Source organism: Maniola hyperantus, chromosome 4 (genome assembly GCF_902806685.2).
Source record: "Maniola hyperantus chromosome 4, iAphHyp1.2, whole genome shotgun sequence".
Classification (NCBI taxonomy): Eukaryota; Metazoa; Arthropoda; class Insecta; order Lepidoptera; family Nymphalidae; genus Maniola; species Maniola hyperantus.
In genome coordinates, this window is record NC_048539.1 from 11,085,395 (window position 1) to 11,105,139 (window position 19,745).

Sequence of the window (19,745 nt, forward strand, 5' to 3'; positions counted from 1 at the left end):
AAATTTTAGTGCTACTCTACTTAAATATTAAATAGTCAAGACTAGCACCTAAAGTCACGAGTTTTGACAGGTTTTAATTAAATTAAGTTTGTCTGTAATTTTCTTATTACAGTTGTAATTTTTTTTTATTCAATTAATATTTTATATTTACTTTGATCGTCAAATGCATCTACCTACCACTAGTTCGGAATGTCTTACTTACCAAGAAGAACAAGCAAGAAACTCGGCGGTTGCTCTTCTCAAAGATTTGATAGACAATAACAATATGCCATGTATAAAAGTAATTGCAGTGCCGCGCATTGCTGGAGCAAGCTGCAGGTCAAATTCGCGCTCTTTTATCATTTGCATAAACTTCGATTGTGTAATATGCTTTTTTCAGGAGCATACTTCTAAAAGATTTTTTAAACTCGTGTAAAGGCAAGTCCAAAATAGATTGCGGAATTATATACCCAAATATCTGCCGCGGAAGCGGCAAACCTCAGTTTGCCTGCAAGGGTAATACAAAATGTAAGAAAAAGATGTAGGTACCTACTCTAAAGTTTAGTTGCCATCAGAATCAGTACCATTATGTAGGACATATTATTGTGATTCAAGCCTTTAAAATGAAGAGTTATATTTTCACGTTGTTCTTTTTATTTAAACTAGTACCTAGACGAGTAAACTTCTTACCTAAAAATGCAATATCCTGATTTCTTGATTTTATCTTTCTCTTTACTTTTACAAGAGATTTAATGTCATTTTCGTTTAATACATTTTGTTCTCTTACATTATCCTTTGTATTGTCTGTGTTTGATTGTAAGGGTACCAAATCCGAATATACATAGTTATTTGAATCTAAATCATTAATATTGTTATTTAAATATGCTAATCGTATTTTAAGGATTAATAACGGGCCATCAATAGTATCAGTACCAATACTTCCTACGTCATCGTGCATGTATTGATTTACCTCATCTCGTGCAGCTTCGACTCTTTTTAAATTCTCTAGGTTTTTTATATCGAGTAAAATTTCATCAAACTCTTTCTGAACATTAAAGTCTGTATTGAGTCGGTCTAGCTGTCGGGGATAATTATGCCACTGCTCTTTCCGAAATCCTTCGTCATCATTATCTTCATTATCAATTTTCCCATTTAATATCTGCGCGTCCTGATTACCATTGTCTATGTAATTAGATCGTGATAGCTGTGATTTTTTCAGTGTGTTTGCTTTTGGTGTCTCAATAAAAACTTTATAAAATATATTTGGATTTACATTGGTATTTTTGTTATTAAAAGTATTGTCACTATCTTGGTCGTCTAGTAGTGGTTCTGTATTTAGTTTGCTTATGGACAGTATTGGAAGAACGTTACTCGAAGATAAAGTTATTGTAGTAACAAGTATAATTGGAAGCAAAGACCGCCGCATCTGGAACAAGGAATAATTATTTTAGGAATTTATTACACTGTGTATTACACCTACAAACCTTCACTGCCTTACCATAAAACTTTAGTCGCGGCTTAAACAGACGTTAAGCTTATAAGGCAGATGTGAAACGTCGGTTTAAGACGCTTCTAACTCTAAAGTTTTTGTGCTAAAACTGTCATAGAGATAAGGTAGAGTTACACCCAAAACTTAATTATTCATTCCATATTAGCTAATGCCTGCTACGTCATTCGCGTGGATTTAGAATTTTAAAAACCTGTAGGAACTCTTTGATTTTCCGGGATAAGGTTCTTCATAGCAGCATTTGGTGCTATCACTCAAAATAACAAAGTTTCTGACACGTTTCTCTAAATGGTTAGGTTCTTGTTTACGAAGTTTTAATAAGGTTCAAAACAAATAAAATTATTTAACTGAAACTTCCACAATAAATCTAAATACTTTCATGTTATTGTCAAAGAGTACCTTTTACGGTGAAATTTTCTTCGTAATAATTAAAACAAAAGTAAGAAGCTGACATTAATTAGTCTTGTTGTCTTGTTAATTAAAAAGAGTCCATAAATTAAAAGGACATATTGACTTGACTAAGAATTAGCAGCATGAACGACAGGGTGAAAGCCAACTCGGCGGAGGATATTAATGGATTGTAAAGTTCGTAGGTACTCGCAATAATTATTAGTAGTGACATCTTTCAGTCAAGTACCTACTTAAAATATACCCATCAAAATCATTCTATTTTCATATCTATTTTCATTAGCTATGATTGATTGATGGAGTTATATACGCTACACAACCTTGTACAGGGCCGTGCACAGGTTTTGAAGTTAGGGTAGACATTAGTTAGGTAGATTACCTGTTTAGTGACAGGTTATAGAGAAAGTTAATAATGATGACTAATTATGGTAATAATTATGACTACCTAAAATATAATACGAGTAACGTTTTAGGACCTGTTTCACAACTTCGAAATAAACTTTATCTGTAGAATAAATTTGACAGTTTTGTATGGGGAATCTGTCAAAATGACAAATTTATCCGTTAGATAAAGTTTATCTGGTGGTTGTGAAACAGGTCCTAAAATGGTTGAAAATGTTACATGCAATTAATTATTGTAAAAATGTAAGTAATTTAATGGTAGTAGAATTACACGGCTATTTTATTTATTTATAGAGAAAAGAAAAATTAAACTTGCCTCTATGACCTGCATCACGCCACTGAATGCTTACTTATGAATACTTAGGCTGAGATCTATAGAGCGAACGTTGACTTTGTTCAGACTTAAGATTGAGTTAAAACGATACAGATTTATGTGAAGGATATAGCTCTGTCTCGTTTTAACTCTGTCTTAAGTCTAAGCAAAGTCAGAGTGCGTTCTATAGATCTCACTCTTAGAACGACAGACAGCCGTGTTTTTTTATTAGCGTTATCTTCATCGAAAAATGTTATAATTAGGTATTTATCATCAACTCTATGCATTTGTCCCTTTATCGTAATGCGAAAGGTTGACATTTTACCAAGTTTATCAAATGAAAAGGACGATAAGCACCTTTTGTTATTTTTGACAAAATTTCGCAAAGAAATATTTTTCCGTAGCGGACAAGTATCTACTTAATGAGTTCATCAAGAAGTCTTTCATGGTTTGCGTTCATAAATGGGTCCCTAAAATGTTTACATAGTATACAAGTCAGAAACATTTTTTTTTTACTCCGAGTTATTAGAGCTAATGTTTTGTGATAAGGATGCAGTGCCATTCCTACTTAGTACAGCGAGGTACAGATAGATGATAGCCGCAATTTTCCGCAACAAATCCACGTGGATTTAGTTTCTTTTAAACAAGTGAGAACTCTTCGATTTTCCGTGATAAAAAGTAGCCTATTTTCCAGGCTACTTTTTATCCCGGAAAAGCTAGCAGACGGACACACTTTCTTATTTATAAGTAATTATGTCACTTAATATAGGTATAGTATGCGACAGGTCGAGATGGCAATCCGGGTATGAGGTGGAGGGACGCGCCGCCCGCACACCCGCACAGCGCCGGCGCTCGTTCGCATCGGGTTAACGCGGTTTCCCGATGCGAACGAGCCCCACCCCGATTGCTATCTCGACCTGTCGTGTACTATAGGTATTAGGTACACGCTGGAGTGTAGTCTAGAGCTGCTCGTAAATAATAACTGTTACTCAGTGTAACTCTTAAAAGTGTCAGTAAAAACAACAAATCTGTCCACACCAGGTTTATTGGCAGTTGGCACCGCCTGTGTGCTAAAAATTTCAGATGGCCATAAAATCTGTTATGGTTTTATTTTATAGAAAGTAGGTACGGCTCCGAGTCTTGACATTCAGTTTTAATATTTTGTATTTTTTAATTAGTAAATAAATCGAAACCAATTTCAAATATCATTGAATAAACTCAAGTTATAAAAAGTAATTATATTTAGTTATTTAACATTGATCATTAAACTTATCAAAGTTTAAACTACTAAATTACCAATTAATTAATCTTTTTACAAAAATTAATAAATTATGTTTATACTTACTATAATACTAGCGACCCGATCCGGCTTCGTACGGGTGGCTACTGGCCACTAGCTTATTACAATTTTCGTACGAACCTCTATTTTTTTTCAAATAGAAATATCTTAGTTATTTGTAACTTAGGAATAAAGTAGCTTTCTACTGATGAAGGAATTTTTAAAATCGGTTCAGTAGTTCCAGAGATTACCCCCTACAAACAAACTTACAAACTTTACCTCTTTATAATATAAGTAAGTATACATATATTGCAGTACCTACTTGACTACTTGCTAAGCTTTTTGTGTAAATAGGTAAGTAGGTAAGGTAACTCTACTTTAATAAAACTGTTTATTTTATGCAACTCTCATTCGTCTCTACAAATATTTGCAATTTACATAAACTTACCTACAACATCTTGAGTTCTTAACGTCGGTATATATTATATACTTTTGTACTTAAATTAAATAACATATTTGAATTCTGAATGTGTTTAGAGGAATTTTATAGAAAGTTATTTAATTACACCTGATTTTGTAGCTCACAAGTATGTCATAAGCATATCAAACTTAGTTTCAAACCAGTTTCAAACAGATTACGAGGTATTTGTTTGACAAACATATAGTAATTTTAGTTAATTATAAAGAGAGAGCCAGCGCGTGCCAGACCTTCGTTATTTTATAAAGGCTGGAAGTTTCTCCACGTACCTACCTATTGTCCCCACCACAGGGTGGAACTATCAGGTTGAGATGGCAACCGGGGTATGAGGCGGGGGGCGCCCCGCACCCAACCCAAATCCGTACCCAAAGGGTAAAACGGGACCCTATTACTAGACTCCGCTGTCCGTCCGTCTGTCTGTCCGTCTGACCATCTGTCACTAGTCTGTATCTCATGAACCGCGATAATTAGACAGTTAAAATTTTCACAGATGATGTAGGTATTTCTGTTGCCACTATAACAGCAAATACTAAAAAACAGAATAAAATTACAACAAACGTGATTTTTTTTGCTCGTTTTTATAGTTATCTATAGCTGATGTCCACGCCTTCGTACTCGTGGATTTAGGTTTTTAAAAATCCCAGGGGAACTCTTTGATTTTCCGGGATAAAAGTAGCCTATGTCACTCTCCAGGTATTTAACTATACCTACCCATGCAAAAATCACGTCAATTGGTTGGTCATGTGATTGAAGGATAAACCAACAAACAAACACACTTTTGCATTTATAATATGGGTACGGAGCCCTGCGTGCGCGAGTCCGACTCGCACTTGGCCGGTTATTGTATATTTTCGTGGGATATTTCCCGAAGCACGACGGGATGACCCGTCCAGTAGTGTGTAGTACACAACACAGAGATCGATGCGTGCGGCGTACCTAATACGGATGTTATATTATTTTCATCTCACTAGCTCGGAGAGGCTCCCTTTGTCCTTCGAAATCGAATTCAAATTTGTAAAGAGGGTTTATGTAATACAAACTAGCTGACGCGACTAATCCCCGTGGATCTAGGTTTTTAAATTCCAGTGGGAACTCTGATTTTCCATTATAAAATTATTACCTATTAAGTTTATTGTAAATATTTACGCACATCGTGAGATTTCTTCGTGTGAATGTGGTTTTCTTGATATTTTATGTACAGGTTATTGACATTGTTTATAATCATAGGCCTATATGAACACGGAGAGCGTGCTGGAGTGTGGTTTATGCACGAGTAGACGCGAGACGTCTAGCGTTACGCATTGCTTATCGAACCTGAATAACTCGCTTCCATCAGACTCATATAGGTAGTGTTGCCATCTGTAAAATCTATTAACTAGGACAAGACAGCTAGGACAAACTGTGATAGCCTAGTGGTTAGGATGTCCTCCTCCTAATCGAAGGTCGGGAGTTCGATCCCCGGGCACGCACCTCTTATCTTTTGAGAGTTATGTGTATTTAAAGTAATTAAATATCACTTTAAACGGTAAAGGAAAAAATCGTGAGGAAACCTGCATGCCTGAGAGTTCTCCATAATATTATCAAAGGTGTGTGAAGTCTGCCAATCCACACTTGGCCGGCGTGGTAGATTATGGCCAAAACCCCTCTGAAAGGAGACTCGTGCTCTGTAGTGAGCCGGCGATGGGTTGTTCATGATGAGGACAAGAAGCTCAAAAACCCCGGATTTTTGAGCGTAAAAGTCGGACATATGCCAGTTACTTTTTATCTTAAAATAAAAATAAATTTAAAAAATTTACGGCTGAAGAACAAATATCTTACATTGAGTTTGATTGGCTAATTTTTAAATGAGAAGCAAATTACGTTTGCATGGAAAGCGCTAGGAAGCTTATTATAGGTCTTTAAATCTAAACATATAAAAGGAAAAGGTGGCTGACTGACTGACTGACTGACTGATCTATCAACGCACAGCTCAAACTACTAGATGGATCGGGCTGAAATTTGTAATGCAGATAGCTATTATGACGTAGACATCTACTAAGAAAAGATTTTTGAAAGTACAACCCCTAAGGGGGTAAAATAGGGGTTTGAAATTTGTGTAGTCCACGCGGACGAAGTCGCGGGAATAAGCTAATAGATTTATAAAACCCGAACAGTATACAACACCCCGCCTGGACGCTCCCCGAACGCCCTCAAAACTAGGACAAATCCGGGGATACCAGGACGGATGGTGACCCTAAATTGGCAGGTACGGCGGGTTATCCTTTACAGATAGCAAATCAACCATAGAGGCCCCGAGATATTTATAATACACAGAAATACACAGGGGTAGAATGATTTTCCAGTTAAGACTAAAATAACTAGCATTTGGCTAGTTATTTTAGTCATAACTGTGATGTGAATTTCGATGAGTAGGTATAGTCAAGAAACGATGATAGCCTTCTGATTAGGACGTCCGCCTCCTAATCGGAGGTCGGAGGTTCGATCCCGGGCACGCATCTCTAACTTTTCGGAGTTATGTGCGTTTTAATAAATTAAAATATCACTCGCTTAGTGGTGACGGAAAACTCAAAGGTGTGTGAAGTCTGCAATCCGCACTTGGCCAGCGTGGTAGACTATGGGCAAAACCTTTCTCACTCTGAGAGGAGACCCGTGCTCTGTAGTGAGCCGGTTATGGGTTGATCACGATGATGATGATGAGGGAGTCATACCACACACGCCTGCCACATACGCCTGCAAGTTGTCCAAAATGTTCTCAAAGGTGTGTGAAGTCTACCAATCCTCACTTAGACAGCATGGTAGACTAAGGCCTTCTTAGTGAAGACCCGTAATCATGGTAGTGGGCTGGCGATGGGCTTATGATGAAGATGAATCAGACTTTAAAGCCGTGATAGTCTAAAAGCTAAAGTTAAAATAAAAAAGCTTACTGACTGACTGATTGACTGACAGACTGATCTATCAACGCACAACACAAACTACTATAGATGGATCAATCTGAAATTTGGCATGCAGATAGCTATTATGACGTAGATATCCGCTAAGAAAGGATTTTTGAAAATTCAACCTCTAAGGGGGTTCACCCCTTTTTTAATAAGGGGTTTCAAACTTGTGTAGTGCACGCGGACGAATACGCGGGAATAAGCTAGTATTATAATATGTATAATAGTTCTGTGACATTATAATACTTGGACAAGTGGTTGATAATGAGAACATATTTGATTTGAAAATGGCCCAAGAGGCCAAGTAAATGTCGTCTTTCAAAAGAACAATACACTTTGATATGACCTCCTTATGCGAATTTATACAGTCCCTTATCGCTTTATGCTCTGAATTTCGTATGCTTTTGCTTTCAGAATAAGGGTTAGAATTGTGTGGGCTATTTGGAGAATCCGGCTTTCTGCTTGAATGGCACAATTCCGCTCTCGCCTCGCTTCGGTGCCAGTGGAGTGGAACGAGTCACAATTCAAGTTTCCTCAAACAGTTCAATGTTGAAAAGTGTGCATTTCAGCTTCACTAATAATATAAAGTGGGCTTCTTGTTGGTTCTTATGGTTAAAATGTGTAAGGATAGGATCTCTTGAGATCATTAGTTTATTACTACTTACTGGAGGTTATAGAGGTAGGCTTAAAACGCACATAGCTCCGAAAAGTGAGAGGTGCGTGAATTGGTGAACCCACGACCTCCCGAATCGAAGCCCAAACGTCTTTACCGTCAGCTGTCGTAGACCCCATGAAAGGGTATCACCCGAGCGAAGTCGTGGCGGGTCAGCTAGTTAACATTAACAATAACAATATTATCATCATGATCCCAACGCCGCGCCGCGCCGGCTCATCACGGAGCACGGATTGGTAGACTTCACACACCTTTGAGAACATTTTGGAGAACTCTCAGGCATGCATGGTTTCCTCTCAATGTTTTCCTTCACCTTTAAAGCAAGTGATATTTTAATTACTTAAAAATGCACATACTTAACTCTGAAAAGTTAGAGGTGTGTGTCGGGTCGAACCACCAACCTCCGATTAGGAAGCGGACGTCCTTACCACAAGGCATCATAGCATATTAGGTACTAGTTAAAAGTAATATTTTCATTTTATATATAGAGATTCGAGGACGAATTTGGGCATTTTTTCTGTAAAAATAGGACATTATATTTTGTAACTAAAGTCATATTTTACAGTTGCTTCTGTTAACTAAAATACTTTTAGTGTATCTGGATGCCAACGGTATACAAAGAAATATATTTTTTATACCTAATTTTTTAGGGCTCCGTACCTCAAAAGGAAAAACGGAACCCTTATAGGATCACTTTGTTGTCGGTTTGTCAGGGGTATCATATGAAAGGGCTTTACTTGTAGATTCTAAAACATATTTTTATTTATTTTTATGCATCATAGTTTTTGAATTATCGTGCAAAATGTCGAAAAAATACTATTGTAGTACGAAACCCTCATTGCGCGAGCCTGCCTCGCACTTGGCCGGTTTTTTTAAGATTATCAATTTTTTCATATTACTTTACTTACTTTAATACAACAAAATGTATTTTTTTAAATATTAAACGTAACGTATATCTAAATTAAAAGTAAAATGAACCAACATTAAATTAAAACTAAAATAAATTAAATAAAATCTTTATTCCTGTCACGTTCGGTGAAAGTAATAGCTTGATCCGTGCCGTATTTTTATTTGCACGATCGTCATTGATTCTATATCATTTACGGATCACAATATCTGTAGGTACCTGCTTAAATGGATTTAAAATTAGTACCTACCGTTGTTATTGCGACAGATAATAATAAATCGTTTTAATACGCCGAGCCTCCCCGCGATGGTGCTTAGTTTTTAACCGACTTCCAAAAAGGAGGTGGTTCTCAATTCGGCCCGTTTTTTTTCGACTTTTTTATGTAGATGTACAAGTACATCCATTTTGTCCAGGTTTCTGGACCGATTTGAATTTTTTTTTTTGCAAAATATCCATACTAATATTATAAATGCGAAAGTGTGTCTGTCTGCTGTCTGTCTGTCTGCTAGCTTTTCACGGCTTAACCGTTTAATCGATTTTGACGAAATTGTACAGAGGTAGCTTGCAACCCGGGGAAGGACATAGGCTACTTTTTATCCCGGAAAATTTAAGAGTTCCCACAGGATTTTTAAAAACCTAAATCCACGCGTACGAAGTCGTGGGCATCACCTAGTAGTATTATATAATGGAAATCACACACGATAGTTTAAACGCTAAAATGTTTTAAATTAAATTAAATTAGAATCCATCAAGTTTGGGTATTATAGTACCTACATAGAGATAAATTGCCGATTCTCTTGTACACAATCTCTAAACTAAACTATATTAACAGGTCTAAAACTAGTGCTTTCCTTTTCCGCAAGCAACATAATGAAAGGGATAGCAATAGATTTAGACGTGTCATTTTAGTTTAGATTAGAAATTGTGTACAACGGAATTAGCCACATTATTGAATTGCACGTCCATTATTCGCATCGATGCGGTGAGAACCATATTTTAATAAAGTAAGTAGGAGTAGGAGACTATGCAGTGTCAAATTTTATTTGGTAAAGAGAGAAAGAGGGAGAGAGAGAGGGAGAGAGAGAGAGACAGACAGATAGAGTAGGTACAATCTCACTGGCGTAGTGGTGAGCATTGTGGGGTTATTAGTGGGATGTCCTAGGTTCGATTCCCGGCCGAGGCAAACTACCGAATTCCTTCCAAGAAAGCCCACTTCCATCTTAGATTGCAACGTCACTTGCCATCATAATAGTCTAGGGCTAACTTGTATCGGAATAAAAAAACGGTATCCACAAATTGTAGGTATATACAATTGTTTCGCTACAAATGACTTAATGAAAATTAGATTAGTACCTGCTAGATACAATAAGCACAAGGAAGTTGCTTGCACAAACTTGATAGCTAACTCTGAAAGTTTCAGTTTGCTTGCACAAATAGGTACATTGTGTTGTGGGTAGAGCGGAGACGGGAGTAAATTGTTTTCGCGCCTGCTTTACTAATTAGACCTACCCTACTCGCTCGGAGGTGGTGAAAATTATTTATTGAATTAGTTACTGATAGTTCAATTAAATTAATAGTCAAATCATATATATATCATGTTTTTTCTTTTTTCAATGGATATATATTACTTTTTTTTTTTTTGGTAAAGAGAGAGAAAGAGGGAGAGAGAGAGAGGGAGAGAGAGAGAGGGAGAGAGAGAGAGACAGACAGATAGAGTAGGTACAATCTCACTGGCGTAGTGGTGAGCATTGTGGGGTTATTAGTGGGATGTCCTAGGTTCGATTCCCGGCCGAGGCAAACTACCGTATTCCTTCCAAGAAAGCCCACTTCCATCTTAGATTGCAACGTCACTTGCCATCATAATAGTCTAGGGCTAACTTGTATCGGAATAAAAAAACGGTATCCACTACTTATATTACTTATGTATAATATAAATAATACATAGGTATACCTATCCATTGAAATCATCCATGTGAAAATATTACAATAAAACTTAAAGCTATAAGCCTTATCTAATTACTATACAAATCATGCCCGCGTGGAATGGTGCCAAGAATACTGGCTGCATTTCCGCGTTGGACAGATAGCCGTTCCGCAAACAATGAGTCAGCCCTTCTATCACCAGATGAGGCTATTTATCGTGGTGAAATGTCTCGCAAATTTTTTAGCACTAAGACTCCATGGCCCCAAAGTCTCCACGGCAAACGGAACAAAAATGTAACTCTCGATAAGAGAGGCATACTTGCGCCGCTTGCCGTTTTCAGCCATTTCCGCTGCGGCTCCCGGTCTTGCTACTGTCTCCCTGATATGACACGGGGCCAATGTGTCAACGCACGTTGCGTCCCACATTAGCGCCCGTCCCCGTTCCCAGGGAACTAGTGTCAATCCATCAGGTCTCTTGCCATCATCCCGATTGTACCGTTAAGTGGGCCATCCCTACATAGCCTGCCAGAGCTTTGGCAAGAGAGTCCGCGGATTCCAAATTTATCAACCTCTTTTCCACACGGACATCTCTGCTGATGACACAGTGGTGTTCCCAATCTGAGACCTAGAGCCATACGAAAACTTGCGGTATCTAAAAGTGTGCCAAGATTTTTGGATGGCAATGTTTATACCCAGATACCTATTCAGTTAATGCTAAAAGCCTGGCATGATCTCTGTCACTTGTAAGATTTTTGTTTTTGTTGTCTTTATTTGATGTGCGAGACAACATCGTGTCGTAGGATTGGAATATTACGGCACGATAGTCTGCCTGCATGCAGCATTTTAATAGTACATTGTGATACGACTGTGGTAAGTATAGGCTATTACAAAAACGTGCTAACGTTTGTAAGCCCGAGCCGCAGGCGAGGGTTTACCATCGTCACGAGTTTGTAACAACCTTAACGCCTGTGTGTCTCTATCGTTGAGACCGACAAAACGTCACAATGTATGTCAGAGAGACAACGCTCTACAAAACCGAAATGTCATTCTAAAGGTCGATGTACATTATTATCTGCCGAGTACAGCTGTATATCTACATTCTATGTGTATTCTTGAGTGAACTTACTCGTGACTTTGTTCCAGTGAGTAACTTCACATTGAATTAGACTAGAAACGTTGACAAATTGTTTCCACGCCTGCTATAATTACTATACCTAGGTAGGTGAAAACAATTATACCAGTTTAACTAATCCTCTTTATATAGTTCCACGAGAATAACAACATTCAATTTCGAAAATAGACCAATATATTTGAACTATCTTATGCTCGCGACTTCGTCCGCGTGGACTACACAAATTCCAAACGCTTATTTCACCCTCTTAGGAGCTGAATTTTCAAAATCCTTTTTTTAGCGGATGCCTACGTTATAACTGCATGCCAAATTTCAGCCCGATCCGTGCAGTAGTTTGAGCTGTGCGTTGATATATCATTCAGTCTGTCAGTCACCTTTTCCTTTTATATATTTAAGTATCATGTTATAATGCGCTATGAGCGTCATTCGGAACAAAAATTTAAAAGTTAGATTTTTGTCTTCATATTAAAAGGCGCAAACTGACTGTTTCTTTTGAATTATAAATGAATTCAAGTGAGAATAGTATGGAATTTGATTGTACACCTAATTTGAGACGAGAGCGGAGGCCGAATTAGCAAAACGTATTTTTTTTAAATAATTTACTTGTTTCATTTTTTAGAAAAGCACTATACATGCCTTGACCGGAAGTGCCTTTCTGGCCTCGTGTTAAACTCACACTCGACTATCTCTGATTTAAATTGACTAATTAATAATGGAGTATTATTTTTAATTATATTATTAATTAATATTAGTCTGGCCATTCAACGAGGTATCGCTGCCAGCGTTCTGGGCACCCTGCCTCGTTGCGGGGGTTTAGATGATATTTTCGATTTGTAATTTTTATGTTCTAGAATAAGTTTGGTATTTTTGTTTTTTGTATGGAAAATAATGGACTAAGTACTAGGTAAAATAAAATCTATGCACTAAGTACTAGGTGGCATGATACATATAATATAAATTTACTTACTTACTAAGTCAGAAAGGCTTGATTGAATTATGTCGTGTGGGAAATTGGGAATGGTGGTTGGTATATTGAGTTACTCTATCTAAAGGGTTTGAACCTTTGACTAGGTACACGATGAGTTGAGCTTTAAGTATCTTTTGAGTAGTACATGACTTTTTAGGGTACCGTACCCGAACAATAATTTTAAGGTTTAACCATAAAATTGTTATCATAAAATAAGTAGGTAAGTACCTAAAGCAAGTAGAAAGTAGAACTGCTTATATTATTTTTTCTAAAGATCGATTGACTCGCACGTTTATATATCTAATACTTTTTTTTTCAAAAAAAAACCGACTTTAATACCTAACCGTGTTTGTACACTAAAAATTACAAAATAATTTAATTTATTACCGAATATAATTTATGTATACAATAGTTAATATAGTAGTATAATAATATTTTACAAACGCGGTTAGGTATTGAAGTCGGTTTTTAAATTTATTTTACAAATTTTAGTGGCCCCATGTATTTAAATTAAAGATGGGCGTTATTGGCTATTTCTGGCAACGGTTATCCAACAGTTATTTAGTTTCAATACCGATATTGATAACAGTTGCCGAATATCGGTATCAGAGTTGTGTTTCAACTAATTTAATATGCGCAACGCGCAGCGGTTTCCGTTGTAGTAACTAAGCTAGCTGCCGTATCAATACCGTCTGTATAGCTAGCGCGCGCATATTCACTAAAATAAAACCAATTTTACTTTCATGAATATCGTAAAGTAATCACAAGCTTAAGTTCATAGCAGCAAAGTTTAATTATAATGATCATTGACATAGGTCAAACTATACTGGACGCCTGCACGAATAGTTTGCCACAGTCCAGTAAACCAAAAACATTTCACGAAGATTGATAAACCAAAGAGGACCTTATCTCTATTACTCTAAGGCTAACTGTATTAACATTGATAGATCAAAGTGTAATGGACAAGTACTTGTACAGATAAGCCTTAGCATAATAGAGATAAGGTCGGCTTTGGTTTATCAAGTTCTTAGTTACTAAGCCGGTAGCCAATAACCGCTCCTTCTCAGCTTTCAGTGAAAGAAAGAAAGAGAAGGCATAATTATTGCGTTTCTAGTTACCAAAAAACCAAACAATGCATTGTCAGTTGCCAGTTGGCAGCGTTGCGTTGTCAGCTGGTTCGTCATAGATGATAACTGATCTTAACCGTTGCTAGCTACGACAATAACGCTACGGTACGCTAAAGGCACGGCAGCGGTTTTCAGTTAAGTTAAGCTATAGCGGACACATGTCTAATTAAAATATGCTATGCCTGGTTAAAAATCTACTGTTTACTAAGCTGATCGCGAGCAATTTACTCTTATCCGTTGAGGAGTTCCATTATCTATCTACGAAGATGTTCATCACATCTTGACCAAATTTATATCGGACCACCTTGAAAGTATACCCTTTCAAACGAAAAAAGAATTTTCAAAATCGGTTTAGGCGTCTTCGAGTAATCGAGGAACATAAATAAAAATAAAAATAAATAAAAAACAAAGATTCTGACGAATTGAGAACCTCCTCCTTTTTTGAAGTCGGTTAAAAAGGGCCTAAAATTAAGAAATAATTTGTAGTATTGCTCGTTTTAGCTTTGAAGTTATAAGTAGTATTTATTTCTTGACGACTGAGGGGGAGCCTAATAAAGATAAGGCACAGGATCGTCTCTCGAGGCTCGACTCTGCAGTTAAGATAAAATCATTTACTTACTGATTCAATTTGGCCGAAGCGATTTATTTGGTAGTAGCTTTTTTATAATTGTTATACTTACCTATTTGCTAGTCAATTTAATTTCAAAATAGCTAAAACAATAATAAAGTTAAAATTTTAAAAAGCTAAACGCAATTTTGTTTCTCCATACTCGCGCCGCGAAAACGATCAAACAAACAAACTTAACTCATTTATTCAAAGTGGGTACACCTCCGAACACCTTTTTTAATGTCAATTGTTTCAATTACATAAGTACTTAAAACTAAAGCTACAAGGATCTCAAACGCGCCCTGCAAGGCGATTCGCTAGCTCAGTGTTCAATACTAAATGATAGCCACTGAGCTCATTTGACATTTATTTATCCATTGAAGGTTATCTACGAAAAAATATTGAAGTACCACTTAGTGAAGCAGCAGTGTAGTACCAACCAATGTTAAATGAGCTCGGTGGCTATCATTCAGTGTTGAACACTGAGCTAGCAAAACACCCCCGGATGGTTTGAAAAGAAGACCACAACACACTTCGCGGCATTCTCCGTGCAATGTTGGTTTTGTTGTCTGCCTGTGACTGTGAACAAGATTACGAAACTTTGAAGGTGTAAGTAGATAGTTATATAGCTACATAGAGCGACAGTTTTTTCGTGCAGAGTATAGAGAGATCGCTGCGCCGCGCTGGGTGGAACAGATAAGGGCATACAGGGAAATTTGAATTCGCCTGAAAATCACAGTGTGGGATGTATCAACTGTGAATTGTGATATTTTAATAGGAATTTTGCTTAATAAAACTGGCATAAGTAACAAGGGTTAGAGATCATTTGAATAATTGTGAATAAATTTAAATTTCCAAGTTAATTTTATTAATTTTGCATGGAAATCTTTGTAGATTTTCGGTGACAATTTTGATGTGAAAATTATTTGGGTGTTAAAAATTTATAGACCAATTTTTCTATTTTAGATATACTTATTAGTAGACTTTTTGTATGTTCTTCAATACTTCCATGTACACTATTTTCAATGTACCTAAGTATGTGTTAGGTTTAAGGCAATTTATTAAAGAAAGTTTTGAAGCTGACTTAAGTCAGGTAAATGGTATGGGCGGGTAAAATTTAAAAAATATACTTCCTAACCATTCTTGAAGTAAGTAAATATTGTTCTACTACTTACTTACCAGTAAAAGAATTTTAAAATCGGTGGCTTCAAAATGGCTAATCATATCTATATAGATATTATGTTGGGCCAATTGTAAAGCGCAAGTTTTTCTTATTGTCTTTACGTTAGAAAAACCAACACCGCATGCAGCGTCCTATACAGGAAGATTTTTTTAGTTTTGCACAAATTTTTTTTGGTGGTTCTGTATCGTTAATGGAACACATTTCCATTCATAATTTTGTACCTTTTTTGAAATATTTTTTTTACCTTAAAATAAGCAAATCATGGTCATACTATTCATACATAAGCACGCTAGCTGACTCTGACCTTTTCCCTTAAAAAAAGTACGAAGTTCGCATCTTAGACGATAATGCGCGCAGAAGTCAACGGCCGCCGCGCGCGTCATTGGGTGTGTGTGCGTGTATTTTAATCAACAGCTGAAGATAACGTTTGTTCAAAAGTGGATATCTTTGGTAAACGATAACTTTGGTATTCTTAAGTAAAATAAAAAAATAAAAAATACGTGTTAATTAAATTTCGTTTCTATACAACATAAAAGAAGTGCAAAACCAAAAAAATCTTCCTGTATACACAGAAATAAGTTAAATAAGGGCCTGTTTCAAAACTTGATCTAACAGATAAATTTGTCATTTTAACAGATTCCCATATACATAAACTGTCATAACGTCAAATTTATTCTGTTTAGCTGAAGGTTGACAAATATTATCGTACTTTACTAGTAAAAGATCATGGAATAATAAATGAACATAGACATGATCTGGCTTATGCCTCTTTTAAAGCTTGCTGATTCGATTATGCTAATATTTGGATCACCTAGGTATCAGTTACAACTTTAAATGGAAAGAGACATTATGGCAGTAAGCAAATCCGGAAAAGTTTATGTTCATGAACTGAATAATAGTACTTATTATCCGTTTCACTGTCGAATCGTCTATTGTTATAACTCTGGAGGAAGCAATTAAGCACACAGTTTTCTTAATCAAAGAATAAGCAAGAGTTTTAAACAATCCTACAAATTTACTTTAAAAACGTTATTGCAGATTTATTGTTCAAAACTAAAAGTGTAAGAAAATAAACAGTCTGTTTATTTTCTTGTTCTTTCTGAAGTTTGCTTTGATTGTTTTAAACATTTTAATTAGTGTTTTAGCGATATTTTACTTAGTTTAGAACTGCGAAAGTAGAAAGGCGGTGAGCTGTTTTGTTATCTGTTGTGGGTTGTTGTTTTGTTATGACGATGTATCAAAATAAACAAATCACTAATGTTCTGTCTAACAAATTATGATTGAATAAATATCTATATTATAATAATTTATAAGAAAATAAATCAAGATCCTGTCGCGAACAATAATAGTAAATACATACTTATAATTCGTAAAGTTGGGTAAGTCTCCAAAATTCTTAGTGCGTTCACTAAGCGATGTATGGCAGGGATGTTACGGATATTCGCATTCGCATCCGCAAATGCGGAACATCCGCATTTATTCAGACATCCGCATCCGCACGAAGGGTTCCTTACCATCGTACAAGAAATAACACTTTTTATTTTATTTTAATGGCAGCGGGCTATAGCGGCAATAGAAATACCCATTCTGTGTAAAATTTCAGCTCTCTAACTATTACGGTTCTAGAGATACAGCCTGCTGAGCGCTAACAGACAGACGGACGGAAAGCAGTGGCTTAGTAATAGGATACGGAACCCTGAAAAATTGACTAAGTGAGTCAGTGTTCCGTATCTTGGTAGGATAGGTACTAAGGTATACGTGATTTTACTGGATTAAATTATTCGACCGCCTCAAAAACAAAATAATCTAAATGACGCGAAACGATACACACTCAAAACTCGTACATACCATAAAATATAACCTGACCAGAAAAATAAAATACCTCGCCATATTGCGGAAAACCCGTGGGACTAATTTATACAAGACCAATACTTAGTGACCATAGACCATATAGGTTAGTGGTGCCCCCAGAACAAGTTTTTATTTTATGGTCAGGCTATAATACCTCGCCATATTGCGGAAAACCCGTGGGACTAATTTATACAAGACCAATACTTAGTGACCATAGACCATATAGGTTAGTGGTGCCCCCCAGAACAAGTTTTTATTTTATGGTCAGGCTATAATTAGTTGGCTTTTTAATGCATTTTTATTTTTAAATTTATGAAACTTTTTATAATTAAAAAAACACAAAATTAAAATATCCCGTTTATCCATTTTGAGGACCGAAACCCTAAAAATAATGAGGTTAGGTCTAACTACTAACTTAAGGCTGACGTTGACATGGGTTAGCTCTAAATTGGCAGTCCGGAATAATCAAAAACTTATAATACAAAATATATATAAATATTAAATACGTATTTATAAATTTGATTAAAAAATAAAATAGGTGCATGGTTTGTCGTATAGGGAAAGGTGAAAAGTAGATACTTATCAGATCGAGTGGAATGACACAACTAAATCATCTCAACGAATGGAACGAAATAAACGAATAAATGCAACGAAATACTTTTTTATATGGCATACCTAATAGTGTACATATCAAATCTTTGAAAAGAGCAACCGTCGAGTTTTTTGCTGGTTCTTCTCGGTAGGAATGGCATTCCGAACCAGTGGTACATGCATTTGACGTTCATAACTACTTGTAAAAGTTTAATTGAATAAAAAATATTTTTATTTTATTTTAATGAACAATTCGATCAGAACCTATACAAGTTCCGATGTTTTTTAACCGACTTCCAAAAAGGAGGTGGTTCTCAATTCGGCCCAACGCGACCCTATACGAAGCCGTGACGAAGCCTACGTCGTTGTCGTGTCACGTAAGATCGTGAACCGTAATGGCAAAGTTTCTGTAACCTTATCCAGCTGGACAGCAATCTTCAATATTCTATTGTTACGTATAAAGTAGGTAGGTACCAATAGAATAATACGAAAATTCAACCAAATCAAAGGGGATTTTCTTAAATCCCTGATATGTTCAATATACCGAAAAATAAATATTGGAAAAATGGTTTTCTCTAAATTATCTTTTATTTGAACTCATTTATCATTTTGTCAATTATCCTGTCTTTTACAAATAAATCCTTGCGCATTTTTCTGACGAAAAAATAGCGTAGGTAAGTATAGGGCGCTAATTGAAAACTAGCCAAAATCGAAGGTTCCCATAACTACAGATCAGCTGATCTGAGTCTATTTACAAATTATTTAATTACTAGGTAGCTGAAGCCCGCGACTTCGTCCGCGTGGAATTAGGTTTTTAAAAATCCCATGGAAACTCTTTTATATATTATAATATATATAAAAGGAAAGAAAGTAGCCCATGTCACTCTCCAGGTCTTTAACTATTACCATGCAAAAATCACATTGATCCGTTGCTCCGTTGCAACGTGATTGCAAACCAACAAACAAACACACTTTCGCATTTATAATAATATAATAGGTATTATATGTTTACTAAATAACTGGGAATGGACCCAGGACCTCCCACATATAGGATCATTATGATCATAGCACACAGCACTGCTTCTGGGGACACTGTTTATCACAGTAATGGCGGATTAGATTACACTTGCATAATAATAATTACCTACTAGCTTATGCTTGCGACTTCGTCTGCGTGGACTACACAAAATTCAAACCCCCATTTCACCTAATTAGGGGTTGAATTTTCTTGATAGATCAGTAAGTCAGCCAGTCAGTCAGTCAGGCACCTTTTCCTTTTATATATTTAGATTATCGCCGAAGTTCTTAAAAGACATCTTGAGGAGAAGGAGTACCTAAGGCTGAGATCTATAGAGCGCACTTAGACTTTACTCAGACTCATAGTTTCATTCTAAACGAGACAGATTTTTGTCAGCCATATAGTAATATAACGCTATCTGATTTTAAACATTATCAGATTCAAAGTGCGCTCTACACATCTCA

General features: G+C 36.2%; 1 protein-coding gene across 1 annotated transcript in view; it reads right to left on the bottom strand.

Annotated features, from left to right (window-relative positions):
- Positions 1 to 19,745, bottom strand: part of LOC117997144 (uncharacterized) — a 68,398-nt gene that overhangs the window by 25,909 nt on the left and 22,744 nt on the right. The window contains exon 2 of the mRNA XM_034985318.2: positions 670 to 1,405. Coding sequence (XP_034841209.2) covers positions 670 to 1,405 — 736 coding nt within the window. The remainder of the gene's footprint in view (positions 1 to 669; positions 1,406 to 19,745) is intronic.